This window comes from Bos mutus, chromosome 16, assembly GCF_027580195.1.
Source record: "Bos mutus isolate GX-2022 chromosome 16, NWIPB_WYAK_1.1, whole genome shotgun sequence".
Lineage (NCBI taxonomy): Eukaryota > Metazoa > Chordata > Mammalia > Artiodactyla > Bovidae > Bos > Bos mutus.
This window is the reverse complement of record NC_091632.1, coordinates 52,345,265-52,372,781: the sequence shown is the minus strand read 5'-3', so window position 1 is coordinate 52,372,781 and position 27,517 is coordinate 52,345,265. Positions and strand designations below refer to the sequence as shown.

Here is a 27,517-nt window from a genome sequence, read left to right as displayed (position 1 = left end):
ATAATTGGATAACCTGGTGACTCCTCTCTTACACTTTTTCACTCTCAAAAAGACACAAATACTAAAGTTCAAGTTTCTACATCTCACGGTCATAAGGTTAAATCTTCCGATCTAGATCACAAAAGTATGTCATAGCATAATTACTCATATCATGAACTGCCCTTAGATTCCTGCTCTGAGAAGTTCTTCGAAGTACATATCATTGAAAACATTATTTATGTTAAAGGGGAAATATACATTTTAAAGGCAGCTCTGCTGATATAAGCTGGAACCTGCAGGATTACTGGCAGTTTGACTCCCCTTTTGCATTTTGTGCAATTCAATTTCTAAATTCTCTGGAAAATAAACAGGGAAGACTTCCTGTAGTAATTTCCCTCCAGATTAGATCTGAGAAAAAGATACAGGATTCCAAAGACTGTGTTTCAATACACACATGATAGTTATGGAGAAGAGTGATTGCCTCAATCAGTATTTAATAACAATGACACAAGCATTCAGAAATGGTTGTTTAAATATGTAATATCACTTTATATAATCTGTCCACTATGTATGTAAGTGGTAGTCTTGTGAGAGGGACTTAAAATTCTATAGCTTTTTAAAGATGTTTGGACATGTCAAAAACAAACATGTGAAGGAATTTCCACTTTTTAAGAAAAGCCTCTCTTTTCTCTTGGGTACAAAAGAAATGAAGAAGTAGAGTGATAGCTTTATTAAAATACATTAAATGACTAAGGTGAATGATGCGCCAAAGGACACTGTTTCCTAGGAAAATCACAAGCTAAGACAACAATTCATCAATTGGTATTTTTATCAGCGTATAAGGGAACATATTAAAAAGCAGAGACATTACTTTGCCAACAAAGGTCCGTCTAGTCAAAGCTATAGTTTTTCCAGTAGTCATGTATGGATGTGAGAGTTGGACTATAAAGAAAGCTGAGTGCCAAAGAATTGATGCTTTTGAACTGTGGTGTTGGAGAAGACTCTTGAGAGTCTCTTGGACTGCAAGGAGATACAACCAGTCAATTCTAAATGAAATCAACCCTGAATATTCATTGGAAGGACTGATGATGAAGCTGAAACTCCAATATTTTGGCCATCTGATGTGAAGAACTGACTCATTTGAAAAGACCCTGATGCTGGGAAAGACTGAAGGCAGCAGAAGGGGACGACAGAGGATGTGATGGTTAAATGGCATCACCGACTCAATGGACATGAGTTTGAGTAAGCTCTGGGAGTTGGTGATGGACAGGGAGGCCTGGCGTGCTGCAGTCCATGGGGTCGCAGAGTCGGACATGACTGAGTGACTGAACTGAACTGATAAAGGAGCAGCTAACACTTACCTCTATTATAAATTTATGTTATTGGTTTTCTTGGTTGTCTTTTGGAAATGATCACATTAATCCATTTCCCTACTAACTCACATAGAACTACAGCCTGATGGAAACTATATAGGCTTTGCCGGCAAATTTCTGGGTTTCAAAGATATACCAGTTGTGTGACCTTAGATGAATCATTTTACTTCTTTGTGCCTTAGTTGCATCCACTGTAAAACAAGGAAATAATAGTATTCATCTTACAGGGTTATTGTGAGAGCTCAATGAAAAGCACTCAGCTCAGTTCCCAGAACACAGTAGAGGTTCAGTAAGTGATGGCCACTTGCCTTTAGCTAATACCTCTGTTATTATTTTTTTAAAGCCACTACATGTGGCATGGTACCAGGCAGACCCAAAATGAAGGTATTCTTAACCTCAGAAGACGGATGAAAATGAAAGTGAAAGTGAAGTGAAAGTCACTCAGTCGTATCCGACTCTTTGCAACCCCATGGACTATACAATCCATAGAATTCTCTAGCCAGAATACTGGAGTGGGTAGCCTTTCCCTTCTCCAGGGGATCTTCTCAACCCAGGAATCAAACCGGGGTCTCCTGCATTGCAGGCGGATTCTTTACCAACTGAGCTATCAGGGAAGCTGACTGTTACTTGTATGTATTTAACTTTATCACATATATGTATATGTGTACCTCCCAAATGCCAGTGGCCCCTGGAATTTCCCATGAAATGTCCTTCATTTCCATTTTCCTATATCCAAATGCTACCAAGGATAATAAGAAACTATCTGTCCCTCTGTTCGCATAATATTTTATCTGAAAAATCCCTTCTGGATCTTATCATTTATCTTACCAACTCTTTGTGTATTTTCTTTTTGCTCCCACTAGCCTATAAGCTTCTGAAGGGCAGCATCTGAAGCTATTTTATATTTATGTCTCCCACCATCCCTAGGATAGTGTCTTGTAACAGGAAATGTTCCATGGAGAGTGAGCAAATACATGAACATATATTTTTAAACATAGCTGGAAGTTTGTTATGGAAAAGAAAGAAGTTATTTGATTACTATTAGCAAAGATATAAGTGGGAAGGGAGTAGCCTTGCTTTTGTTTTCATGTATACTAAGCTATGTATATTGGAGAAGGAAATGGCAACCCACTCCAGTATTCTTGCCTGGAGAATCCCAGGGACGGGGGAGCCTGGTGGGCTGCCATCTATGGGGTCGCACAGAGTCGGACACGACTGAAGTGACTTAGCAGCAGCAGCAGACTATGTATGTTTAATGATCATGTTTATCAGGCACAGGTTTCAAACACTCTCAGAGGGACTATCTTTTAATTTTGGAGATCTCTAGTTTAAAATTCTGTGTGTGTGTAAGGTTTTCAAGTAAGGTAAGAGGCACTTTACCAAACCTACTGAGTTGTTAGAAGGGTTATCATTTGATTTGACTATACTTAAACATATATGTGCATACTAAGTTAAAAATGAACAAAAGTTATAAAATCATAACATAGTATAATATGTACAAGAAAAATTCCCCAAAAAATTTTTCATTTTTGTTCCATCTCATATTTTTTACCTGATATATCTGAGAATACGTAGATATATATATATACACACACATCAATACTGGGGTTGAATAAACAGTCATAAACTTGTATTAACCATTCTTATAATAATGACTGATTGAACTCCAGCTCTTTGCAAAGAGCTAAGCTAGGTGCTCTGAGAACTGTAATAAGATCTCTCCTCCCATTTGAAGAACAGTACATCACAGAAGAGAAGACAAGCAGATACATAAAAATCTTCAGAGTATGAATTTATTTTTTCAGATGTTCATTTTCCCTGTTTTGAGGAATTTGTTTAGTAGCAGCAAGTGCCTTCAGCTCTAAGTGGGAAGGAGGATTCAGAGGGAGATGTGCTCCCTCTAGCATGGGTCCTCAGGGTGGACTACAGTGGAAAAATTAAGATTTCAGGGAAACCTGGAAAATAAGATTATAATAGGGCTAAAGAAGCTCAAGGGGTAATTCTGGGTTTACAGAGTAGTAAAAGCAGAGGAGAGACCAAAAGTCAAAGGAGGTCTGCATCTGCTTAAACCACATGCTGCAAATCAGTATGCGAGAGGATGGAACTGGTAGCAGTGAAATAAAGTTAGAAGGTTGGGAGCCTGTCATGTGAGCATGCGTGCTCAGTTGCTCAGTCATGTCTGACTTTTTGCGACCCCGTGGACTGTAGCCCTCCAGGCTCCTCTGTTCATGGGATTCCATGACTGAGTCAAGACAGTGCTTATGAATATACACAGCAGTGGCTGGCAAAAGAGATTGGAAGGATGTTAGCAGAGTATTTTCATAACCCTTAAGAGAAGTCACCAAAGGCTAAATTATGATGAATGTAAATGGTGGTATGAAGGACATTTCTATGAAATCTCTCTGAACTTCACAAACTAAGGAAACATTTTGAGCAAAGGATACTCCAAGCAATTTAAGCACCTAATGCACAGAAACAGGAATTTAATAATACATTGTCTTAACTCATGTTCTTTGACTATCAGAGTTGGAAGAAAACTTAGAAATCATCTTGTCTAGCCTAACTTTACAGGTGAGTATGCACATCCAAAGAATTAAGTAATTTGTTAAAAGTTGCAAAGACAGTTGAGTGCCTGGGTGAAGATACCAAAACTCAGTTTCCTCAGTCCTAGGATACCTGCCCGCCCCCTCCCCACCACCCTGGTTAACATGTGTATGGTTTTAATTGTTACTTCACCAAAAGTATACCTGAACCACACTTTATTCTTTTCTTATACACTGAAGGCCCCATTTCATTTCCTTGGCTATTCTTCCACAGTTCTTAAAAACATGGTCCCCTCTATGTGCTTCTACCCACTCCTTTGGCTATAATATCTTTATGTAAAAGCATCCAGATCTAAACCTCTGTCATGATCTTTCTCCTCACACTGGATCTACACTGGACATCTTCATCAGAGCTCCGAAATAAAGCATATTCTTTCCTCTGCTACTCCTTTAACATTCCCTAGTTGAATTAAAGGATCATCCACTTAACACAGGCTAGAAGCTTTGGAATCATCTTTTTGAACTTTTTAAAATTTTTTAACCGGAAAATTGCTTCGCAGTTTTATGTTGGTTTCCGCAGTATAACACCATGAATCAGTCATAATTCTACACATAGCCCTTCCCTCCCTTCCCTCCCCCCATCCCAATCTTCTAGGTCAGGAATCATCATAATAAATATTTTAGGCTTTGACGATCATACTCAATTCTGCCATGGAAATGCTACACATAATACACAAAGGATAATCATGGCTGTGTCCAATAAATTTTTATTTAGGATTTTTGTGTGCTATAAAATATTATTTTTCTTTTTTCTTCCCAGTCATTTAAAAATATATTTAAAAAAAAAATTCTTAGCTCATGGATCACTTTAGAAACAGATGATGCACCAGATTTGGCCTATGGGCTGTAGTTACCAACTCTGTCCTAACTGGTTTTCTTGTCTCCTACATCAGCTCTCCAAGTTCACTCTAAACAGCTGTCTGAGTCGGGATCCTAACCCCCAAAATTGATCATGTTAGAAGCCCTGATTAAAATATTACATTAAGAGTAATCCCTTATTCTCAGAATGGCCAACATTCCAGAATATGGCCCACAACACCCTTCCTCTGGTCCCTCCCCCTCTCTTGCCAAACACCTAAGGTAACTGTAGAGTCTACATTCTCTCCCATCTTCACGTCTTTGCATATGTTGTTCCCTCTACTCGGGGTGTCTGCCCCACCCTTCTCTACTTTGAGGACTCCTATTCATGAACTCAGAAAGCTTTCCCTGTCTCCTTCACCTCCAATTAATAGAATGAGATGGTTCTCTTTCCTGTGTGCTTCTGTGGCAATCCTAATTTCTCTCATTACACTGTTGTCACACTCTACTGTAATTACATATATAGATCTGGCTCCTTTGTAGAATGTGAACAACCTAAGGATAGGAACTTAGTTTTTTTTCTTTCTCTATGTCCAGGGCCAACCAATGCATGTAAAAGATAGTAGGTGCTCAATAAATACTCATTAAATAAGTGGATGGTATATTTACTAATTGAGTCCTTCAAAAAATGTTGAATTTCTGTTTTCTATTTTTAAGTCCAACTAGATAAAAAAGGGAAATTCCAAAAGAAGTGACAGATTGACCTATAAATTTCTACTCATTTTAAAATTTTATTTGCCCTAGAAGATTTGAAATCCTTATTTTATCACTGTTTTATAGCATCTTCTTCATATTTAATTTTAAACTTTGTTTAGGATATGACATTCAAAATATTTAAATTAAGGCTAAATGAAGTGTTACCTTGTTAGATTTATTTATTTCAGCTAAAAACAAAATATATGAAATTTCTCAGCCACACACTTGAGTATATAAATCAATAAAGAATGGTGAAGGGAAGCAAACGCTAATAAAACCCAAATTGTGTATCAGAAATATTTAGTCCAACAAGCAAGTCATTTTCTATGCAAAACAGAGATATATACAGTTCCTTTCATTTTTATTGTCATCTTTAAATTTATGAATGTGGATTTTATAAAACATGAACATAAACTAAGTGTAAAATGCTTACAAAAGAGTACTGCATTTAGAAAATAGATAATTAAGCTTTATTTTCTATAAAACTAAGTTAAATTTCTGTAGACTTGTAGTAAATAAAGCTCAATAGAAAAAGCTTTCTATGGATCCAAGCAAAACCGTTTTTCTTAAGAACAAAGGAATTAGTTACCACCAGTCCATTTTCAGCAGTTGCTGCATCTTAATATGCTCTACTTGCAAGAAATGGATCTTGTCAGACAGTACAAATTGATACAGCACAGGAAAACTCTCTATGGACTTTGACTTCAGAAATTAACTCTCTGAATAAGACAGAATGGCAAAGCAGGCAAAACCAGCATTAATATTTATTTATTGAAGTTCAGCCACACTGAGACATTAAAAGCTGTCCTATTTCTGTGGGTTAGTAGTACTTAGCACACAAATGGTTGGTTCTCAATAGAAGTCTGACAGAGAAGAAAAACTATTACATATCATGATCAAGCTAAATTCTGAAACTTCTAAGATTAAATAACCATAGGAACTATGTTATCATTATGTTCTCACTTCTATAGTGAAATACTTTAAATGGGCATTAAAAGAATGGCTATTATTCTGCAGTATTAAGCAATTTTTTTCTCAATAAAGTGTTTCAACTACTGGGATTTTTCCAGATATCACATGTGTATAAATAATTTATTTTCTTTCTTTCATTTTTTTCCTTTCTCTCTTTCTCCTCCTTTCTTCTCTTTTCGTTCATTGTTTAAAAGGGAAGTTGGCAAACCATTTGGAATATTATCATAACAAAATGTTTTTTAACAAAGTTTGATTTTAACAGAACTAGAGGCATCTTAACACTAACTGAAAACTTCGGGAGGTTCAACAACCTCTAGAATATTTTTTTTCTCCAAATGCAGGCTGTTCAAGTGGTGCTTTTCTCCATCTGTTATCATACCGTGCTCAGAATTACATTGTCATATTTAATGTAAAAGGGATCAGTCCCCTTTCATAGTTTAAATTCAACATTTTACTATGATTAGAAGACCAGTGTTTTTCTAATTTATGAATAAACCAAATTTTATAAACTTACGTAGATATTTAGATAAAGTTCTCTCTAAAAACTGAAAAACTCTAAGAATTGAACAAACCCAAAGGCTTGATCTGAAAACTGTAAAATTGTACTAAAACTTGAAAGGAAAAGAAACCATCTATATGGTACTGTGAAACACCTACAATCTCAGTTTGATTTTTTCTCTGTGTCTGTATATTTATGCATATTGTATGTGTTTTCAATATAACAAATTTCTCAATGTTTACTACCTAAAATGTATTATTGTAATTTAGGGCTGAGCTATGTGTTCACTAAAGTTTTATGACAATGATGCTCTCACACCAAAATATCTCATGATGGAAGTGATGAAATTTGAAACCACGATGGCATAAGCAGGGTTATAGTAATGGTTTAAACATGAACAGAGTCAGTCAGTTCCATCTCTAACTTTTACACCTCCTTAGGACTCAGGTTGCTTATTTTGTAGCACTTCCACCTCAGTTTGCATCTTAGGATATCTTTCGTTTTGTCTCTTTCACCACTGACAGTATCTCACTATTTTCCTAAATATATTCCTCAGATACTTCAGTTCAACATTTTTATTAGACATAAAATTAACAGGAGAGGTAGTGGCTGTGGTAGAAGAAATATGTCATTTTGCTTATATTGATAGAGAATCACCTAAATATTTGAGCATTGTAGATGAAAGGTTTTGTAATCTATCAGTAATTCCCTGCCACACTTATCATTCACATGTCTGGTTGTTTTGCTTACCACATCTCCACTTTTCTTAATATGCCTAGAAACTGTGTGTGAATTGAATGACTAAGACTTAACTCTAACAACTGTTTGGAAGCCTGTGGCAAAAATCCGAGGAATGAAATTGGTGCTATGGTGCATAATGGGATTAGGCAGTACCTGGTGAGGTGCAGTTGGTGCTCAGATTCGCCCAGCAGTTCTGTCAGTTTCAGGCACTCCTCTCTGGCCCGGGTTGCCTTCTCCTGCTGCTGTTCCAAGCGCTGCTTGCTTTCACTCAGTTCTAAACTCAATTTCTCTATTTCCTTAGGCAGAGAGAAGAGGGTGAAGAGTATCACTATAAAATATATGCACTTGAATTCAAAATTATCTCATTTTTATTTTTGCCATGAATTTCAATATGATGAAAAATTATTAGAAAATTTAGGCTAGCTTCCACTTTATGACAAAGGGAATTAACCCAGCCAGAAATGCACATTAGTGAGGATTTTTTGGATCGTAAGATGCAGTCTAATTTTAAAAATGAAATGATTAAATGAGGATAGTCAAAATGGATAATCTGTGTTTTGAATCTAAGGCTCAGTCTCTTTAAAAAATAATACAAACTTAAAAAGTCACTACTTTTTAAATATAACAGTTTTGTTTGTGAGATAAGATCAGACATGTGCAGTGATTTACATCAAATGTGAGACTTGATTTTAAAAGACACATTTATGGTTTCATTTGGATGTTTTGAAAATCAAATTAAATGGTAAAATAATTTAAGATATCTTTTAGAAAAACATGAGGTGTAAAAGAAGACATCATTATGATACACAGTATTATTTGGAAAAAAATACTTTAGGAAAAAATAAAATGAGAAATTTCAATGTATGACATTGCTGAGCATTTTGAATGTATGACATTGCTGATCTAAAATAATATTGCATTAAAATTGCATTTAAAAGGCAATAAAACCACTCTGATATTAACAAATATAAACATCAAAATATATAAAAATCTATACTAGCTTATTCTTTGGTTTCAGTATGAAATTATACTTTCTTATTGAAACTCAAATATTTCAAAGCAAAAATACTTTACATAGAATATGGTTGAAATAATTTACACATTAAAGTACAAATATTTATCTATTATAGAACATCCATAATTAAAAAAAAAAAGAAAACAGAGATAAATATTCAGACCATTAAAACAAGAAAAACAAAATAGGGGAAAGTAAAGAGTGAAATATTTTCAAGCCAGCAGAAAGCAAGAAGCAATTTTTATAAACAAAAATACAGTCCACTCTTGGAAAACAAAACTATGTCTAAGTCGAGTTTTAAACTTAGTATTTAAGTACATTTCAAATTTCCTCATATTATTACTCAGTATTCTGAACAATCTACAACTACACTGAATATATCAGGCAGGATAAATTGTTTATTTTTCTACATTTATTGCACTACAAATATTCACTTTATCTCCATCAAAACTGTACATTACCATATAATAAAACAACATACAAGCTATTTTAAAAAAATTATGTAATAATGAGCATATTGCTTTCATTCAGAGTAGATTTTCTATATCTTTCAGATTAGATTACTAAGTGAAACTGATTTGTTTAAAATATTTTAAATTGTTAAAGTTTTATCAATACATTTCTATCTTATTACGCATTATAATTAAAAAGATAGAAAAACATAAGAGAAAAGCCTAGCCTACTAAGTTTGGTCTAACATTTATGAAATTAACAAAAAAGCAAAGTAGAACTGGAATTATATGTTAATTTTAAAATTACAAAAATGTACCCATTAATTTTTTTTTGCTCCTGCTCATGCTCAGTCACTTCAGTTGAGTCTGACTCTTTGCAACCCCATGGACTATAGCCCACCAGGATCCTCTGTCCATGGGATTCTCCAGGCAAGAACAGTGAAGTGAATTGCCATGCCCTCCTCTAGGGGATCTTCTTGACCCAAGGATCAAACCTACGTCTCCTACATCTCCTGTGTTGCAGGCGAATTCTTTACCGCTGAACCACCAGGAAATTGCAAAAATTTATCCATTAATATTTTTACACAGTGCTATGTGCAACAAACTATGCTAAATATTATGATGGACTCAGAGTTTTCACATCCACACTCAGGACTTAGCAATTCAGTTGAGTAAATGAGACAAACACACACAAAAAGACAACCAAAATATCAAGCATGTAAAAAACAACAAATGAGTCTTAGAGAAAATCTGTGCTTCAATAGGCCAGATTAAGGATATACTTAATGGGCAAGCAAAGTGGGAAAGAAGGTAAGGCCACATAAACTCACAGAATGATAGATTAGACCAATTATCAAACATTTTAAATTCTAGATTTATAAAGCTGTATTTTTCCTTATAGATAATGAGGAAATAATGATTTAAACAGGTACACAACATGAGAGAAGCTGAGCTTCAAAATACTAGATTAATGTGTATGATCATTAAGACAGTAGAGACTGGCAGTAATAGTAGACCACAAAAAGATGGTTGCAATACTCCGAATATAAGAAGTAGTGACAGTTAAAACAAATATAAAGAGAACATGATGAGTACATGTAAATAAAAGGATAGATATCAGAAGATAACAAAGATGACTCCAGAATTTTGAGTTGAGAGGACACTATACAGTGACAGAAATAGAAGATATATAAAATTCTAAACTTCCTTCAAAAGAAAAGGTGTAACAATTTTTATCAGCACCATCCAACAACAATAATGTATGTGACCTTATACTGGTAATCAGGTTTTATGTATAAAGTAGCTGCTTTCTTAGTCTCATGTAATAAAAAGTCAGATGCTATGCTGAATTCCAGTCAAACACAGAGATAAAGAACATGGGCCCAAGAATCAACAGAAATCAGGGCTTAGACACAGCTTAGGCACTCTCTAGCTCTGGGACCTTGGACAAGTCACTCAACTCTCACCAGTTTCTTCAGTCTAAAATGGGAATGCCAACTCTAGAAAGCTCCTAAAACTATTGGGAAGACAAAAATGAGATGGCAAATACTTACCAGAGTGCCTAGGATATAGCAAGAACTGAATAAAAAACAGCTGGTACCATTACTTCTGATCTTTCTCTACCCTTCAAGAGCAAAAATATAAGTAAAGGAAAAAGATCCGTCTAAGGATTTATGGTTATCCCTGAGCACTAAAGAGTTCTTAATTTAATTCAATAAAATTTCCAGATAAGCACTCTTTTGGAGGACACTGAATAAAACTTTATTATAATTTCAAAATGCAAAAAGCATTTTTGTTAGGAAGATGGAAAGTTACTGCCTGATTCTGATTATCTGTGCCAGAGAAACAGCTTATTGGTGCAGATAATCAAAATCAACAAATAATCGAACCAGCTGGACCAGGGCTCAACACTTACTCCCCGAGTCAGGAAAATCTGCCATGGCACCAACTCCAACAGTTAGAAGAGGAATCTCTTGCCAGAAATGCCATACTCCCACTGGCAGGATAACCCTTTGCTTTGCCCAACTAGGTCAGGGCTGCTTCCTTGGCTGTGTACAGTGGCTCAGGGATGAAAGACCACAACAGTCATAGGCCAATTGTACACTACTCTCAAAGTACTCTATTAGCCTGCAATGCACACTGCAGTTTGACATGGCCATCTCTTGGCTAGCTGGGCAAAGATGAGTCTGGATAGCTTTACACTTTATCAAAAGATATACTTCAAGTCATGAATGTAACCACCAGAATAACTAAAAGTTGTTCAATTGTCAAGTCATGTCCGACTCTTTGTGACCCATGGACTGCAGTACACCAGCCCTCCCTGTCCCTCACTGTCTCCAGGAGTTTGACGAAGTGCATGTTCATTGAATCAGTGATGTCATAGAAAAATCTCAATAAGTAAAAGTAGAAATGGTTAAAAGTGGCTACCTCAGGAGAACACTACCAAGGAGGGGATGTGGAGAAAGACTACTGTTCATTTATAATCTATAATGCACACAATTTTCTTATTAATCATTTCTTTTCATTATTTATTAGATTTTCTTATCAAAGCAATGTGCCTAATTCAAGTCAAATAGTACTCAGTTGCTCCTAACAAAGAAAGGTAGTGCCTGTGTTCTTCCCCTCCCCATCTCTAAGCCAAACCCTCAGTGGCACATAGTATCCATCCCTGATATTCATATTCCTACTTTAAAATAACATACTTGCATCCCTGGTGGCTCACATGGTAAAGAATCTACCTGCAATGCGGGAGACATGGATTCAGTCCCTGGGTTGGGAAGATCCCCCGGAGAAGGGAACGGCTACCCACGGCAGTGTTCTGGCCTGGAGAATTCCATGGACAGAGGAGCCTGGTGGGCTACAGTCCACGGGGTCACAGAGTCAGACACAACCAGGCAACTTTCACTTTTATCATGCTGTCCTTTGATTTTGCTACATAAATTTCTTTTTTTTTAATTTTATTTTATTTTTAAACTTTACAAAATTGTATTAGTTTTGCCCAACATCGAAATTGATTTCCTATGTGGCACTAGTGGTAAAGAATCCACCTGCCAATGCAGGAGATGGAAGAGACGAGGATTTGATCCATGGGTGGGGAAGACCCCCTAGAGAAGGAAATGGCAACCCGCTCCAGTATTCTTGCCTGGGAAATCTCATGAATAGAAGAGCCTGACGGGCTACAGTCCATGGGGTTGCAAAGAGTTGGATACGACTGAGTGATTGAGAACTCATCCATGTAGATTTCCTGTATTAAAAAAGGCAGTGATTTATCTCTCTTACGCCACCCAATATACCCACCTCATCCACCTCTATAACAATTTTGGTTAAATCATTAGTCAGTAGTTCATTTACATTATAATGATTATAGAAATACTGTTCATTACTGAGACAAGCATTATTCTGCTTAAATTAACTTTCTTGTAAAAATCTTTTATTATTTATAGAATTAATTGCTTGCTTTTTTAATAGTTTATTTTTCTAGGTAAGTAACATTTTTTCCCCCAAATGTTCAAACAGTTCTGTCAAATACCCATTCATAATGTTTTTTCAATAGTGAAACATATCAGTAAATCATTAGTTCCTTTAAATTATTTTCCTAGATATATCCTGCTTGGTGACATGTCTAGCCTGGTTGATTTCTGATTTGGTTGATTTTCTTACACATGCTCCTATTAGAGTTTCTTGTTTTATGTGTTTTAAGTCAACCTGTTTCTCAGTTTATCCGCTTCTGTAGTTGAAATACATTCTCCAGGTAACTTTCACAAGAAAGGGTACACAAACAATGCATTTTCAAAAAGTATCTGTATGCCTGAATATGTTGTTATTCCATGCATATCCTTGAGAGTTTAAAGTGAAAGTCACTCAGTCGTGTCCGACTCTTTGCAACCCCATGGACTGTACAGTCCATGGATTGCTCCAGGCCAGAACACTGGAGTGGGTAGCCTTTCCCTTCTCCAGGGGATCTTCCCAACCCAGGGATCAAACCCAGGTCTCATGCATTGCAGGCAGATTCTTTACCGAGTTATCAGGGAAGCCCACTTGATAGTTTGGCTAGGTATAATATCTATGCTGAAATTAACTTTCATTCAGGATTTTCCATTCTGAAGAAGATCAGCCCTGGGATTTCTTTGGAAGGAATGATGCTAAAGCTGAAACTCCAGTCCTTTGGCCACCTCATGCGAAGAGTTGACTCATTGCAAAAGACTCTGATTCTGGGAGGGATTGGGGGCAGGAGGAGAAGGGGACGACAGAGGATGAGATGGCTGGATGGCATCACTGACTCTATGGACATGAGTCTGAGTGAACTCTGGGAGTTGTTGATGGACAGGAAGGCCTGGCGTGCTGCGATTCATGGGGTCACAATGAGTCAGACACGACTGAGCGACTGAACTGAACTGAACCATATCATAAATTAGCCAACAACTTTCAATTTCTTTTTGTTTTAACCAAGATCCATAGTAAGAAATACATTTTATACCATAGTTTAGAAACATATACACTCTCCCACACATATGTATAAATGTAACTTTTATATCATAAAACAATACTAACCCTAATTATATTTGAAGCACTCAGATATTTCCTATTCCTTCTAATTCTATTCCCCTTAAAAAAAGAAAAACTTTTGGTTTCACCCCATAAAATTGATTTTATAATACAATTTAAAAATTAGCGAAGGAGTCAAGATGGTGGAGAAGGAGGAAGTGAAGTTCACCTCTCCCCACAAGTGCATCAAGAATGCATCTGCAAATGGAACAATTCTCAAAGAGCACTGGCTGAACATTAGCAGAGATGTCAGACCCCTAAAAGGACAAGAAAGACCCAGGCATAACCAGGTAGGATGAAAGAAAGAAGAAGGGAGAAAGAAAAGGAGAGGAAGAGGGATGAGAACGGCACCACTGGCGGGGGAGCTGAAGGACAGAAGAGGTTTTTACAAGGGAGGCAGCCTCCTCAGCAGTGGGGAGATCAGCTGGGACAGAATGCGAGCACTGGGGACTATAAGAGGAGAGCACAACAACTGGTCAATGGGGCAGAACAGAGTGAGACCTTTACAGCTGGTCTGTGCCCCAGCCTAAGATGTGTGTCCACTGGTACAGATGGGGGTTACGTTCTGAAACATGGGTTTGGAAAGCAAATCCGGAAAGGGGACTGCTGTCGGCTGCGAAGAGACAGCCTGAGGGCACAGGAGTGAGGAAATCCATAACCCTGAATGCTTGTGGAGGAAACCTGGACTCCACAGAAGCAAAACGCCATTGTTGAGTGAAGTGCAAGGGGCAGGGCCACATTTGCAGCCTCTGTCACCATGCACTGGCCTCTGCCTCATTGCACATTAGGGAGACTCCCACCAGGGCTGACTTTTACATGTCCATGGCCACTGGCCAAAGTACCTCATTCCAGTCTGGGCTGGCTCTCTCGTGAACACAGCTGCAGACTTCCCCAAGCACCTGTCCCCACCCCTGCAGCCCCAGTGGCTGCCATCTCATCCTCCTCACTCTATCTCCTCAATAGTAGGTACTCTTGCGACCACAGCCGCCACCACTTCTGTACCCCTTTCTTGCTGGGGCAGACTCGTGTGATCTGAGGCAACCTTGAGAGCAGATCCCTGTGGGGCTGAAACCACAGCTAAACTCCAGAGGTCATGCAACTAAGGAAGAAAGCTAAAATCTCTCCTTGCAGCTACACAAACCATGAATTTGATATTGCCATGATTGGCTTTGTAAACTCAGTGCCTACAAAACATCTGAATGGACAAGCTCCCCAGGTAAGACATATCTAGTTTTAACAGCTGTAAACTTTGTGAGCACAGACATGTCAGAGTTGGGCCAGGCCAGAGTCTGAGCTGCCTCCATAGTGCCTACAGGGGGTCCAGATCCAGGATTACTGCAGTCCTGGGACCTGACTTCAATGGACCTATCTGAGACTAATACAATATTGTAAGTCAATTATACTCTAATAAGAGTTAAACATAAAAAAGAAATAGAATCACAGATGTAGAAACACTTTTGGTTACCAGAGGGTAAGAGGAGGAGGGATAAATTGGGAGCTTCAGATTGACATAAATACACTACTATATATAAAATAGATAACTAGTAAGAATCTACTATATAGCCCAGGTTGCTCTAGTCAATATTCTGTAATGTCCTATATGGGAAAAGAATCTAGAAAAGAGTGGACATATGTATATGTATAACTGATTCACTGTGCTGCTGAACAGAAACTAATACAACATTGTAAATCAGCTATACTCCAATAAAAATTAATTTTAAAAATTAGGGTATATTTATGATTATTAAAAACTATATTTTTGATATAAATTAAGTAGAATGAAATAAAGAACTTCATTAATATAAGTTCAATATCTTATATTAAATAACATATTAATTTCATTAAGATAAGTTCAATAAGTTCAACTTCTCCTGATTTCCTGAGTAAAAAAAGATTTAAGAAATGAATGTAAGATGCAGAGAAAGCCTTTGACAAAATTCAACATTCATTTATGATAAAAACTCTCCAGAAAGCAGGAATAGAAGGAACATACCTCAACATAATAAAAGCTATATATGACAAACCTACAGCAAATATTATCCTCAATGGTGAAAAATTGAAAGCATTTCCTCTAAAGTCAGGAACAAGACAAGGGTGCCCACTTTCACCATTACTATTCAACATAGTTTTGGAAGTTTTGGCCACAGCAATCAGAGCAGAAAAAGAAATAAAAGGAATCCAAATTGGAAAAGAAAAAGTAAAACTCTCACTGTTTGCAGATGACATGATCCTCTACATAGAAAACCCTAAAGACTCCACCAGAAAATTACTAGAACTAATCAATGAATATAGTAAAGTTGCAGGATATAAAATCAACACACAGAAATCCCTTGCATTCCTATACACTAATAATGAGAAAACAGAAAGAGAAATTAAGGAAACAATTCCATTCACCATTGCAACGGAAAGAATAAAATACTTAGGAATATATCTACCTAAAGAAACTAAAGACCTATATATAGAAAACTATAAAACACTGGTGAAAGAAATCAAAGAGGACACTAATAGATGGAGAAATATACCATGTTCATGGATTGGAAGAATCAATATAGTGAAAATAAGTATACTACCCAAAGCAATTTATAGATTCAATGCAATCCCTATCAAGCTACCAACGGTATTCTTCACAGAGCTAGAACAAATAATTTCACAATTTGTATGGAAATACAAAAAACCTCGAATAGCCAAAGCTATCTTGAGAAAGAAGAATGGAACTGGAGGAATCAACCTGCCTGACTTCAGGCTCTATTACAAAGCCACAGTTATGAAGACAGTATGGTACTGGCACAAAGACAGAAATATTGATCAGTGGAACAAAATAGAAAGCCCAGAGATAAATCCACGCACATATGGACACCTTATCTTTGACAAAGGAAGCAAGAATATACAATGGATTAAAGACAATCTCTTTAACAAGTGGTGCTGGGAAAACTGGTCAACCACTTGTAAAAGAATGGAACTAGAGCACTTTCTAACACCATACACAAAAATAAACTCAAAATGGATTAAAGATCTAAATGTAAGACCAGAAACTATAAAACTCCTAGAGGAGAACATAGGCAAAACACTCTCTGACAAACATCACAGCAGGATCCTCTATGACCCACCTCCCAGAATACTGGAAATAAAAGCAAAAATAAACAAATGGGACCTAATTAAACTTAAAAGCTTCTGCACATCAAAGGAAACTATTATAAACAAGGTGAAAAGACAGCCTTCAGAATGGGAGAAAATAATAGCAAATGAAGCAACTGACAAACAACTAATCTCAAAAATATACAAGCAACTCCTATAGCTCAACTCCAGAAAAATAAATGACCCAATCAAAAAATGGGCCAAAGAACTAAATAGACATTTCTCCAAAGAAGACATACAGATGGCTAACAAACACATGAAAAGATGCTCAACATCACTCATTATCAGAGAAATGCAAATCAAAACCACTATGAGGTACCATTTCACACCAGTCAGAATGGCTGCGATCCAAAGGTCTACAAGCAATAAATGCTGGAGAGGATGTGGAGAAAAGGGAACCCTCTTACACTGTTGGTGGGAATGCAAACTAGTACAGCCACTATGGAGAACAGGGTGGAGATTCCTTAAAAAACTGGAAATAGAACTGCCTTATGATCAAGCAATCTCACTGCTGGGCATACACACTGAGGAAACCAGAATTGAAAGAGACACGTGTACCCCACTGTTCATCACAGCACTGTTTATAATAGCCAGGACATGGAAGCCAGGACATGCTAGATGTCCATCAGCAGATGAATGGATAAGAAAGCTGTGGTACATATACACAATGGAGTATTACTCAGCCATTAAAAAGAATACATTTGAATCAGTTCTAATGAAGTGGATGAAACTGGAGCCTATTATACAGAGTGAAGTAAGCCAGAAAGAGAAACACCAATACAGTATACTAACGCATATATATGGAATTTAGAAAGATGGTAACAATACCCCTGTATACGAGACAGCAAAAGAGACACTGATGTATAGAACAGTCTTTTGGACTCTGTGGGAGAGGGAGAGGGTAGGATGATTTGGGAGAATGGCATTGAAATACGTATAATATCATATATGGAAAGAGTCGCCAGTCCAGGTTCGATGCACGATACTGGATGCTTGCGGCTGGTGCACTGGGACGACCCAGAGGGATGGTATGGGGAGGGAAGAGGGGGGAGGGTTCAGGATGGGAAACACATGTATACCTGTGGCGGATTCATTTCGATATTTGGCAAAACCAAAATAATATTGTAAAGTTTAAAAATAAAATTAAAAAAAAAAAGAAATGAATGTAAAACCCATTTTAAAAATTGGGCCATCTTAGTTCCAAAGAATAACTTTACTTGGAATGAAAAAGTAGCATATAGGAACTATTTTAATCCAATGGTAGTGATTTATTCTTGCTAATAAATATGTGAATTAAAAATTATTTAATAATCATTAATCTAGGGTAATTTATTTATACACATAAGAAAATGAGAAAAGAAAAAATACTACAGAACACTAGGAAGACTGGAACTCTAGCACAGTGAGAAAGAAGAACCTGTGGTTTTGAAGTGGTCAAAATTTGACAATGTGAATTTATCACTCATAGCCCAATGGATGAATTCATAGAATATATTTAGAAAAATAAAGTGGTACATGATATTCAAAAATAAAACATAACAATATATCACTTGAAAGATAAACGATTGTTTCTATCAAATTCTGTGTGGATAAAAAGAATGTACTCATCTGAAATTGAGTATTCATCCATTGACACTTTTATTAACTTGTTGGTGTTAAGAATGACTTTACTAAACCATTAATAAGGTTGACTGTAAGCTGCACTAGCTACCTATGAGTATATAAAATTAATTTAATTAAAATAGAGAACATAGCTCCTCAACTGCATTAATCACATAGTGCTCAGTAGCCACATACAGATCATGTCTGCCATAGTGAACAGTGCAGGTATAAAACATCTCATCATCACAGAAAATTCTACTTGACAGCATTGGTCTAGAAAACAGCCAAACTTATTACTAAGACTCACTCTCCAAACTAGACTCTTGGAAAACCAGCCTATGTAAATAAAAAGTCATTATAATGTAATAGGAAAGTCATTTTAGAAATGGACAAAAATGGTTGTCTTTACTGTAGTAGATGTAGAAGTGTAAGCAGCTCCTTTACCCCTTTTCTGTTCATTCCTGTTTTCTTCTGGTCTTAACCATAAAGACGAGATCACGACACAGCATTTAACCTAACTTCTGATTTCTGCTTTAATGAATGTGCACAATGCCTTGCCTAATCTATTGAAGGCTTTCCCACATTAGAAGGTGTGAGAATGAAGAATTAAGTAGCTAAAGAACGATTGGTTCTCTGCCCCTAGCTTCCCCTTAGTAAATCTGCAGGCAGACCCCACAGGTGCAGTTGCACCGTGTGGGTAAGAGAGCATCCGACTGCACAGGCAGATCACACGAGCAAGACAGCATTCTAAGGAAGATCAGAAGTCAGAAGGTTTGCATGAAATGGAAAAATGATGAAGACTCTTACCTCCTATTTTAATGATTAACTATGATTTTTTTCCCTTTAAAAACTCATGGCTAAGCAGAATCTTCAGAGTTGGTCCCTGGACAGAAGTGTACCTTCTCCCAGGTTGCTGGCTTTTCTGAATAAAGCAGCTTTCCTTTCTACTGACACTTGCCCCTCAATTTATTGGCTTTGAGTGGCAAGCTAATTGAACAAACCTGAGTTCGATAACCAAAGGTTGCTGATACCATCCTAGAAGTTCTGTTCATGCTTATCATCATTGAGGGCACACAATATTGATTTAATATGCGTTTCAGTTCAGTTCAGTTCAGTTGCTCAGTCGTGTCCGACTCTTTGCGACCCCATGAATCGCAGCACGCCAGGCCTCCCTGTCCATCACCAACTCCCGGAGTTCACCCAGACCCACGTCCATCGAGTCAGTGATGCCATCCAGCCATCTCATCCTCTGTCATCCCCTTCTCCTCCTGCCCCCAGTCCCTCCCAGCATCAGCGTCTTTTCCAATGAGTCAACTCTTCACATGAGGTGGCCAAAGTACTGGAGTTTCAGCTTTAGCATCATCAGGCCTAATAGTAACACTGACACCAACCATCATTTCTCATGTGTCAGGCACTGTGTTACTATTTCATACTATTAGATTTTCTAGTTTTAATCTCATTTTGTGTTCACGGCAATCTTGTAAACATAAATATCCTATACTTGTTTTACAATGAGAAAACAGACAGATATTTAATGACTTATACAAAATGATATAGTGGCAGAGATGGGATTCAAAATGGGATTAATCTGATTTCAAGTCCTATACTCTTTATACTATACTGTATATTATCTTCCTAAACAAACTTCAGAAGATAAAAAGAAAAATGACAAAATGTGCTTTCTAAAACCTCTTGGACTACAACTTGTCATGGGTAAAAAACATGGACAGACACTGAGAAAAGATTAACTCGAGATGTCTGGGATCAAATGTCACACTAGCTAACACAAGGCTCTCAATTTGCAAAGCTGTGGCTGAGATTCACTTTGAAGAAGCATTTCCTCAAGAGATTTTAGGGGTAGCCTTGAGAGTGTGGAGTTTGAATGTGCTTAGCCTTAGGTCCCAAAGTTTATATCTTTTACAACACAAAGACTCCACATAGCAGGAGAGTCAAAGTGGCACTTGACCTTTTAGCCTTCCCAATACAATATGTAGCAGTTGGAAAAACTTTTCAGTTTTCTAATCATTTCTGACTCCTAAATCAATTCTTACTCTAAGCAAAAATTCTTTAAATAGTTTTAATAAAAGCTTTTTTTTTTCTCTTTCCATAATGATAAAAGAAGTGGTATAGGATTACTTTTGGGGGCTGGTTTCCTCCTTGTCTTCATTCATATCTGGTCTCCATCTGAGTAAATAGTAATCTATCCCAACAACATTAAAAGTAAAATGATATGAATTAAAGGTTTTTAAGGGAGTGCCCTGGTGGTCCAATGGTTAGATCTCTGCAGTCTCACTGCCAAGGGCCCAGGATTGATCCCCAGTTGGAGAACTAAGTGCCCACAAGACCTGCAACATGGCCAAAAAAAAAAAAAAAGATTTTTGAGAAACTGTAGTAGGAATACATGGTTCTAAACACATATAAATCAATACATACAAATGTAGACTATGTAAATTTGAATGATTCAAAGGGTTTTCAAAATTAAGTTTGACCATATGGAATATTTACCTTACAAATTAAATTCAGAACATAACCCTCTCCTGAAATGTCATTATGCTATAGTGAAATATAGTTTATTTTAGTAGTAGAATTTATTTCAATGGGCTCACAAATAATTTTAGTTCTATATTTACAAACATCCTAGAGAGCGAATGGGTCAGTTAAATACGTTACTATATTTAATAGCAGGAATTAATTGCTTTTGCTATCATTAGTGAAGACCCTGGGATTTGTCCCTATAAATATCAAGGGACTGTAACTTCAAAGACTTGCAAACAGCTTCCTAACACTGTCTCCTAATCTCCCCCCTACTCCCAGTTGCAAGTTGACTGAATCAATAATGCCTGACTAGTGGACAACTACAAAGTTTAATGTGTCTATAAGTACTGGGTTGGCCAAAAAGTCTGCTTGGGTTTTTCCACAAGATGTTATGGAAAAATCCCAATGAACATTTTCTCCAATCTAATAAAAACATCCTTGGAATGAATGCTTAATTATTTACAAATTCACCTAGTTGAATTATCATTCAAGAGAGTATTTCTGTTTTACTCATAGCAGTACCTTAAGAGCTATATTAATGGAGTTGATAAACTCAAAACATGTTAAATCTTTGGCAGTTTCTTGCTTTACAAAGCTAGTAATCCTATGGTATCTATCTATTCTACTGCACATGTCTTAAAATGTTCATTTTTTTTTAATTGGAGGATAATTGCTTACAATGTTGGTGTTGGTTTCTGCTGTACAACAATGTGAATCAGCTATAAGGAAATATATATGCCCTCCATCTTCAGCCTCCCTCCTCTTCTCCCCCTCATCTCACCCCTCTAGGTCGTCACAGAGTGCCAGGCTGGGCTCTCTGTGTTATATAGCAGCTTCTGTGTGTGTGTACTAAGTCGCTTCAGCCATGTCCAATGCTCTGTGAGCCTATGGACTGTAGCCCACCAGGCTCCTCTGTCCATGGGATTCTCCAGGCAAGAACACTGGAGTGGGTTGCCATGCCCTCCTCCAGGGGCTCTTCCTGATGTAGGACAGCAGCTTCTGACAGCTATGTATTTGACACGTGGCAGTGTACATATGTCAGTGGTACTTTCTCAATTTGGCCTGCCCTCTCCTTCCCCTGCTCTGCCCACAAGCCCATTCTCTACAACTGTGTCTCTATTGCTCTGTAAATAGGTTCATCTGTACCATTTTCCTAGATTATGGAGTCTAGATTATGGAACCAGATATATGTGTTGACATTTGTTTTTCTCTTTCTGACTTACTTCACTCTGTGCAACAGGGTCTAGGTTCATCCACCTTAGTTTAACTGATTCATATTCGTTCCTTTTTGTGTCTGAGTAACATTCCATTGTATATATACACCACAACTTCTTTATTTTATCTGTCGATGGACATCTAGGTTGCTTCCATGTCCTGGCTATCGAAAATAGTGCTGCAATGAACACTGGGGCACAGGTGTCTTTTTAAAAAATTTAAACATATTTATTTTTAATTGGAGGGTACTTGCTTTACAGTCCTGTAGTGGTTTCTGCTTATGGAATCAGTCATAGGCATATGTATGTCCCCTTCCTCTTGAACTTCCCTCCCACCTCCCACACCATCCCACCCCTAGAGGTTGTCACAGAGCACTGGATTTGAGCTTCCTGCATCATATTGCAAATTCCCACTGGCTATCTAATTTTACATATGGTGGCTCAGATGGTAAAGCGTCTGCCCTACAATGCAGGAGACCCAGGTTCATTCAACCCCTGGGTCGGGAAGATCTCCTGGAGAAGGAAATGACAACCCACTCCAGTATTCTTGCCTGGAAAATCCCATGGATGGAGGAACCTGGTAGGCTACAGTTCATGGGGAGGCAAAGAGTCGGACACGACTGAGTGACTTCACTTCACTTCATGTCTCAATGCTACTCTCTCAATTAATCCCACTCTCCCCTTCCCCCACTGTGTCTACAAGTCTGTTCTCTATGTATGCATCTCCATTGCTGCCCTGCAGATAGATTCATCAGTACCATATTTCTATATTCCATATATATACATTAATATATGATATTTGCTTTCCTCTTTCTGACTTACTTCACTCTGTAAAATAGGCTCTAGGTTCATCCACCTTATTAGAACTGAGTCAAATGTATTCCTTTATATGGCTGAGTAATACTCCATTGTGTATATGTACCACAACTTCTTTATACATCTATTGATGGACATCTATGCTGCTTCCATGTCCTGGCTACTGTAAATAGTGCTGTAATGAACACTGGGGTACATGTGCCTTTTTGAATTATGGTTTTCTCAAGGCATATGCCCAGTAGTGGGATTAGTGGGTTATGTGATAGATTTATTCCTAGTTTTTTAAGATTTAATAGTTTTTTCATACTGTTCTCCACAGGCTGTATCAATTTACATTTCCATCAATAGTGCAAGAGGGTTCCTTTTCCTCACATCCTCTCCAGCATTTACTGTTTATAGACTTTTTGATGATGGCCATTCTGACTGGTGTGAGGTGATACCTCATTGTAGTTTTGATTTGCATTTTTCTAATAATGAGCAATGTTGAGCACATTTTTATGTGTTTACTGGCCATTTTTATGTCTTCTTTGAACAATTAAAATGTTACATTGGAACATTTAAACAGTATTATAATGTTTTTGTTGAGAGAATTTAACTAAAAAGACCAATGCAGGTCTAAATTCTGTGTACACAAGAAGGAAATCCTTTAATATACTGTAACCATCCTTGTTTGGAGAAGGCAATGGCACCCCACTGCAGTACTCTTGCCTGGAGAATTCCACGGACGGAGGAACCTGGTGGGCTGCAGTCCATGGGGTTGCGAAGAGTCAGACACGACTGAGCGACTTCACTTTCACGTTTCACTTTCATGCATTGGAGAAAGAAATGGCAACCCACTACAGTGTTCTTGCCTGGAGAATCCCAGGGACAGGGGAGCCTGGTGGGCTGCCATCTATTGGGTCACACAGAGTCGGACACGACTGAAGTGGCTTATCAACTTAGCAACAATCATCCTTGTTAGAACATTTTTTGCTTTAACTTTTAAAACAAAGTAAAGCTCAAAAAATAATGGCTTGGCTTCTTATTTTCTAGAAGGAAATTATGTCAGCAATGTACTTAACATTCTAATTTGATAAAAAGAGAAACCATTTTACATTTAAAAAGTTAATATATAAAATTGACTTTAGGGGAACATTAATAATGAAATGGTGCAACCACTACGGAAAACAGTATGGAGTGTCCTCAAAAAATTAAAAATATAACTATCATACAATTGAGCAATTTCACATCTGAGTATTTATGTGAAGGTAATACACTAAGAAAGGCAATACCAAAGAATGCTCAAACCACCGCACAATTGCACTCATCTCACACCCTAGTAAAGTAATGCTCAAAATTCTCCAAGCCAGGCTTCAGCAATATGTGAACCATGAACTTCCAGACTTTCGAGCTGGTTTTAGAAAAGACAGAGGAACGAGAGATCAAATTGCCAACATCCGCTGGATCATCGAAAAAGCAAGAGAGTTCCAGAAAAACATCTACTTCTGCTTTATTGACTATGCTAAAGCCTTTGACTGTGTGGCTCACAATAAACTGTGGAAAATTCTGAAAGAGATGGGAATACCAGACCACCTGATTTGCCTCTGGAGAAACCTATATGCAGGTCAGGAAGCAACAGTTAGAACTGGACATGGAACAACAGACTGGTTCCAAATAGGAAAAGGAGTACGTCAAGGCTGTATACTGTCACCCTGCTTATTTAACTTCTATGCAGAGTACACCATGAGAAACGCTGGGCTGGAAGAAGCACAAGCTGGAATCAAGATTGCTGGGAGAAATATCAATCACCTCAGATATGCAGATGACACCACCCTTATGGCAGAAAGTGAAGAGGAACTAAAAAGCCTCTTGATGAAAGTGAAAGTGGAGAGTGAAAAAGTTGGCTTAAAGCTCAACATTCAGAAAACTAAGATCATGGCATCTGGTCCCATCACTTCATGGGAAATAGATGGGGAAACAGTGGAAACAGTGTCAGACTTTATTTTTTTGGGCTCCAAAATCACTGCAGATGGTGACTGCAGCCATGAAATTAAAAGACGCTTACTCCTTGGAAGGAAAGTTATGACCAACCTAGATAGCATATGCAAAAGCAGAGACATTACTTTGCCAACTAAGGTCCGTCTAGTCAAGGCTATGGTTTTTCCAGTGATCATTTATGGATGTGAGAGTTGGACTGTGAAGAAAGCTGAGCGCTGAAGAATTGATGCTTTTGAACTGTGGTGTTGGAGAAGACTCTCGAGAGTCCCTTGGACTGCAAGGAGATCCAACCAGTCCATTCTGAAGGAGATCAGTCCTGGGTGTTCTTTGGAAGGACTGATGCTAAAGCTGAAACTCCAGTACTTTGGCCACCTCATGCAAAGAGTTGACTCATTGGAAAAGACTCTGATTCTGGGAGGGATTGGGGGCAGGAGGAGAAGGGGACAACAGAGGATGAGATGGCTGGATGGCATCACCAACTCGATGGACATGAGTTTGGGTGAACTCCGGGAGTTGGTGATGGACAGGGAGGCCTGGCGTGCTGCAGCTCATGGAGTCACAGAGTCGGACACAACTGAGCAACTGAACTGAACTGAACTGAATGCACTACTATCTTGAAAAGATATCTGCATTCTTATGTTTGTCACAGCATTATTTACAACAGCCAAAATACAAAAACAACCTAAGAATCCATTGACAGGTGAATGGATAAAGAGAATGTGACACACACATACACACACACACAATGAAATATTACACAGCCATAAGAAAGAAAATTCTACCTTTTGTGATAATATGGATGGATCAGAACCATTATCCTAAGTAAAATAAGTCAGACAGAGAAAGACAAATACTGGATGATCTCATTTTTATGTAGCACCTAAAAAAAGTGAACTCAGACACATAAAAGATAGGTTGTTGGCTAGACTTGGGGAACGGGGAGGCGGGCAAAATGGGTGAGGGTGGTCAAAAGGTAAAAACTTCCATTTATAAGATTATAAGACATTAATTTTTTTAAAGGCCAATAATAAACTATGAACCATGATTCCTTCCATTCTTCCCTGAGAACTGGGGCCATGATTCTTTGGCTGACGGGTAAGAGGGTGGTCAGTGAAGATAATCGGAGGTAAGAATCACCAATGCACCAAAGCAAATTTTACTTGAACTTCCTAACAAATTAACATAGTTCTTTTTAATAGTCATAATTTATGTGAAAAAAGTTAGACCTAACTCTAACCCAATCCTTTTGAAGGTACTTCAGAAGTATTTTGCTTGCTACAGTCAGTACATTCAAAAGAAAATAAGCCCGGAGTTTTCTCTCAAAATAAACTGTAATAAAAACAGAAAAGTCTCTTTTCTGATGGGCCATCTTTATATAAAAAGATTGGTGCTTTCAAAGACCAAAGGATTATTTGGTATGCTTTTCTCCCTGACAAAACAGGAACGATCTAATAAGTACAAAATCTGGAAGATAAAAAAAAAAAATGACTAAAGGAGAAATAGCTACAAATAGTTACTCCAAACTCAAATGTTCACATAGTTGACTTTAATCACCATTTGAAAATTGTTTGATTACCAATTTGGAAAATCACCCACAGTAAAAAGAAAATAAAATAATTCCAGTTTAGGAAAACTGTTATTTGATTCCACCTTCAACAATTTCTTCCTAACTCCTCAGTTCAATACAATAAATATTTCTGAATACCTATGTGCCTACCATGTGCTAGATATTATATAGTATGTATATTTTATATTACATATATAACACAGATTTTACATATGCATATATATAATCCAGATGACCAGACAATTACAAATATATATCTTATCAGTCTAGTCTTCATCTCACTCTGTCTTTCTTGTACTTCATTACTATTAAAATAAAAATTTCCTATCATTTTGATAAAAAGGCAAACCCAATGATACATCTAAACTATTATATCATTTTCTCCTCAAATTTATAATAATCTCAGCTATGGTAAATAATAGAAATTACTGCCATACTCTTGCTTAGTTCTTATAAAAATTTATAGCAGAAAATGTTTTATAAGCATTAATATTAAGGCTCCAGGATTCACATTAAATGAAGTCCAACCATAATTTTCAGATTATATTACTACATTTTGGCTATAATTTGTTCCTTACAGCTCTGTATATTAAAGTTATGAACATTTTCCAATAGAATAATTTGATTTAAAATACATTAGAATATATGATTATAATAACTGGTTATATTGCCCAATACTAATTATAAAGTTCTTGTTACTGCAGCATTCCTTATTTGTAGAAATACAGCTAAACACAAATAAAAAATAAGACTAAAACAACTATAATAAACAAGAGAATGAAAGGCATTTTCAAGTCAGATTCTTTATATCTTTATTATATTTATCTATCTACTGGGCTTCCCTGGTGGTTTACATGGTAAAAAATCTGCCTTCTACGCAGGAGACCCAGGTTTGATCTCTTGGTCGGGCAGATCCCCTGGAGAAGGGAATGGCTACC

General features: G+C 37.2%; 1 protein-coding gene across 10 annotated transcripts in view; it reads right to left on the bottom strand.

Annotated features, from left to right (window-relative positions):
- SDCCAG8 (SHH signaling and ciliogenesis regulator SDCCAG8) overlaps positions 1–27,517 on the bottom strand; it is a 250,331-nt gene that overhangs the window by 105,098 nt on the left and 117,716 nt on the right. For all 10 annotated transcript variants that reach the window (XM_070385343.1, XM_070385344.1, XM_070385345.1 and 7 more), the window contains one exon: positions 7,875–8,017. In XM_070385343.1, the coding sequence (XP_070241444.1) occupies positions 7,875–8,017 (143 nt within the window). The remainder of the gene's footprint in view (positions 1–7,874; positions 8,018–27,517) is intronic.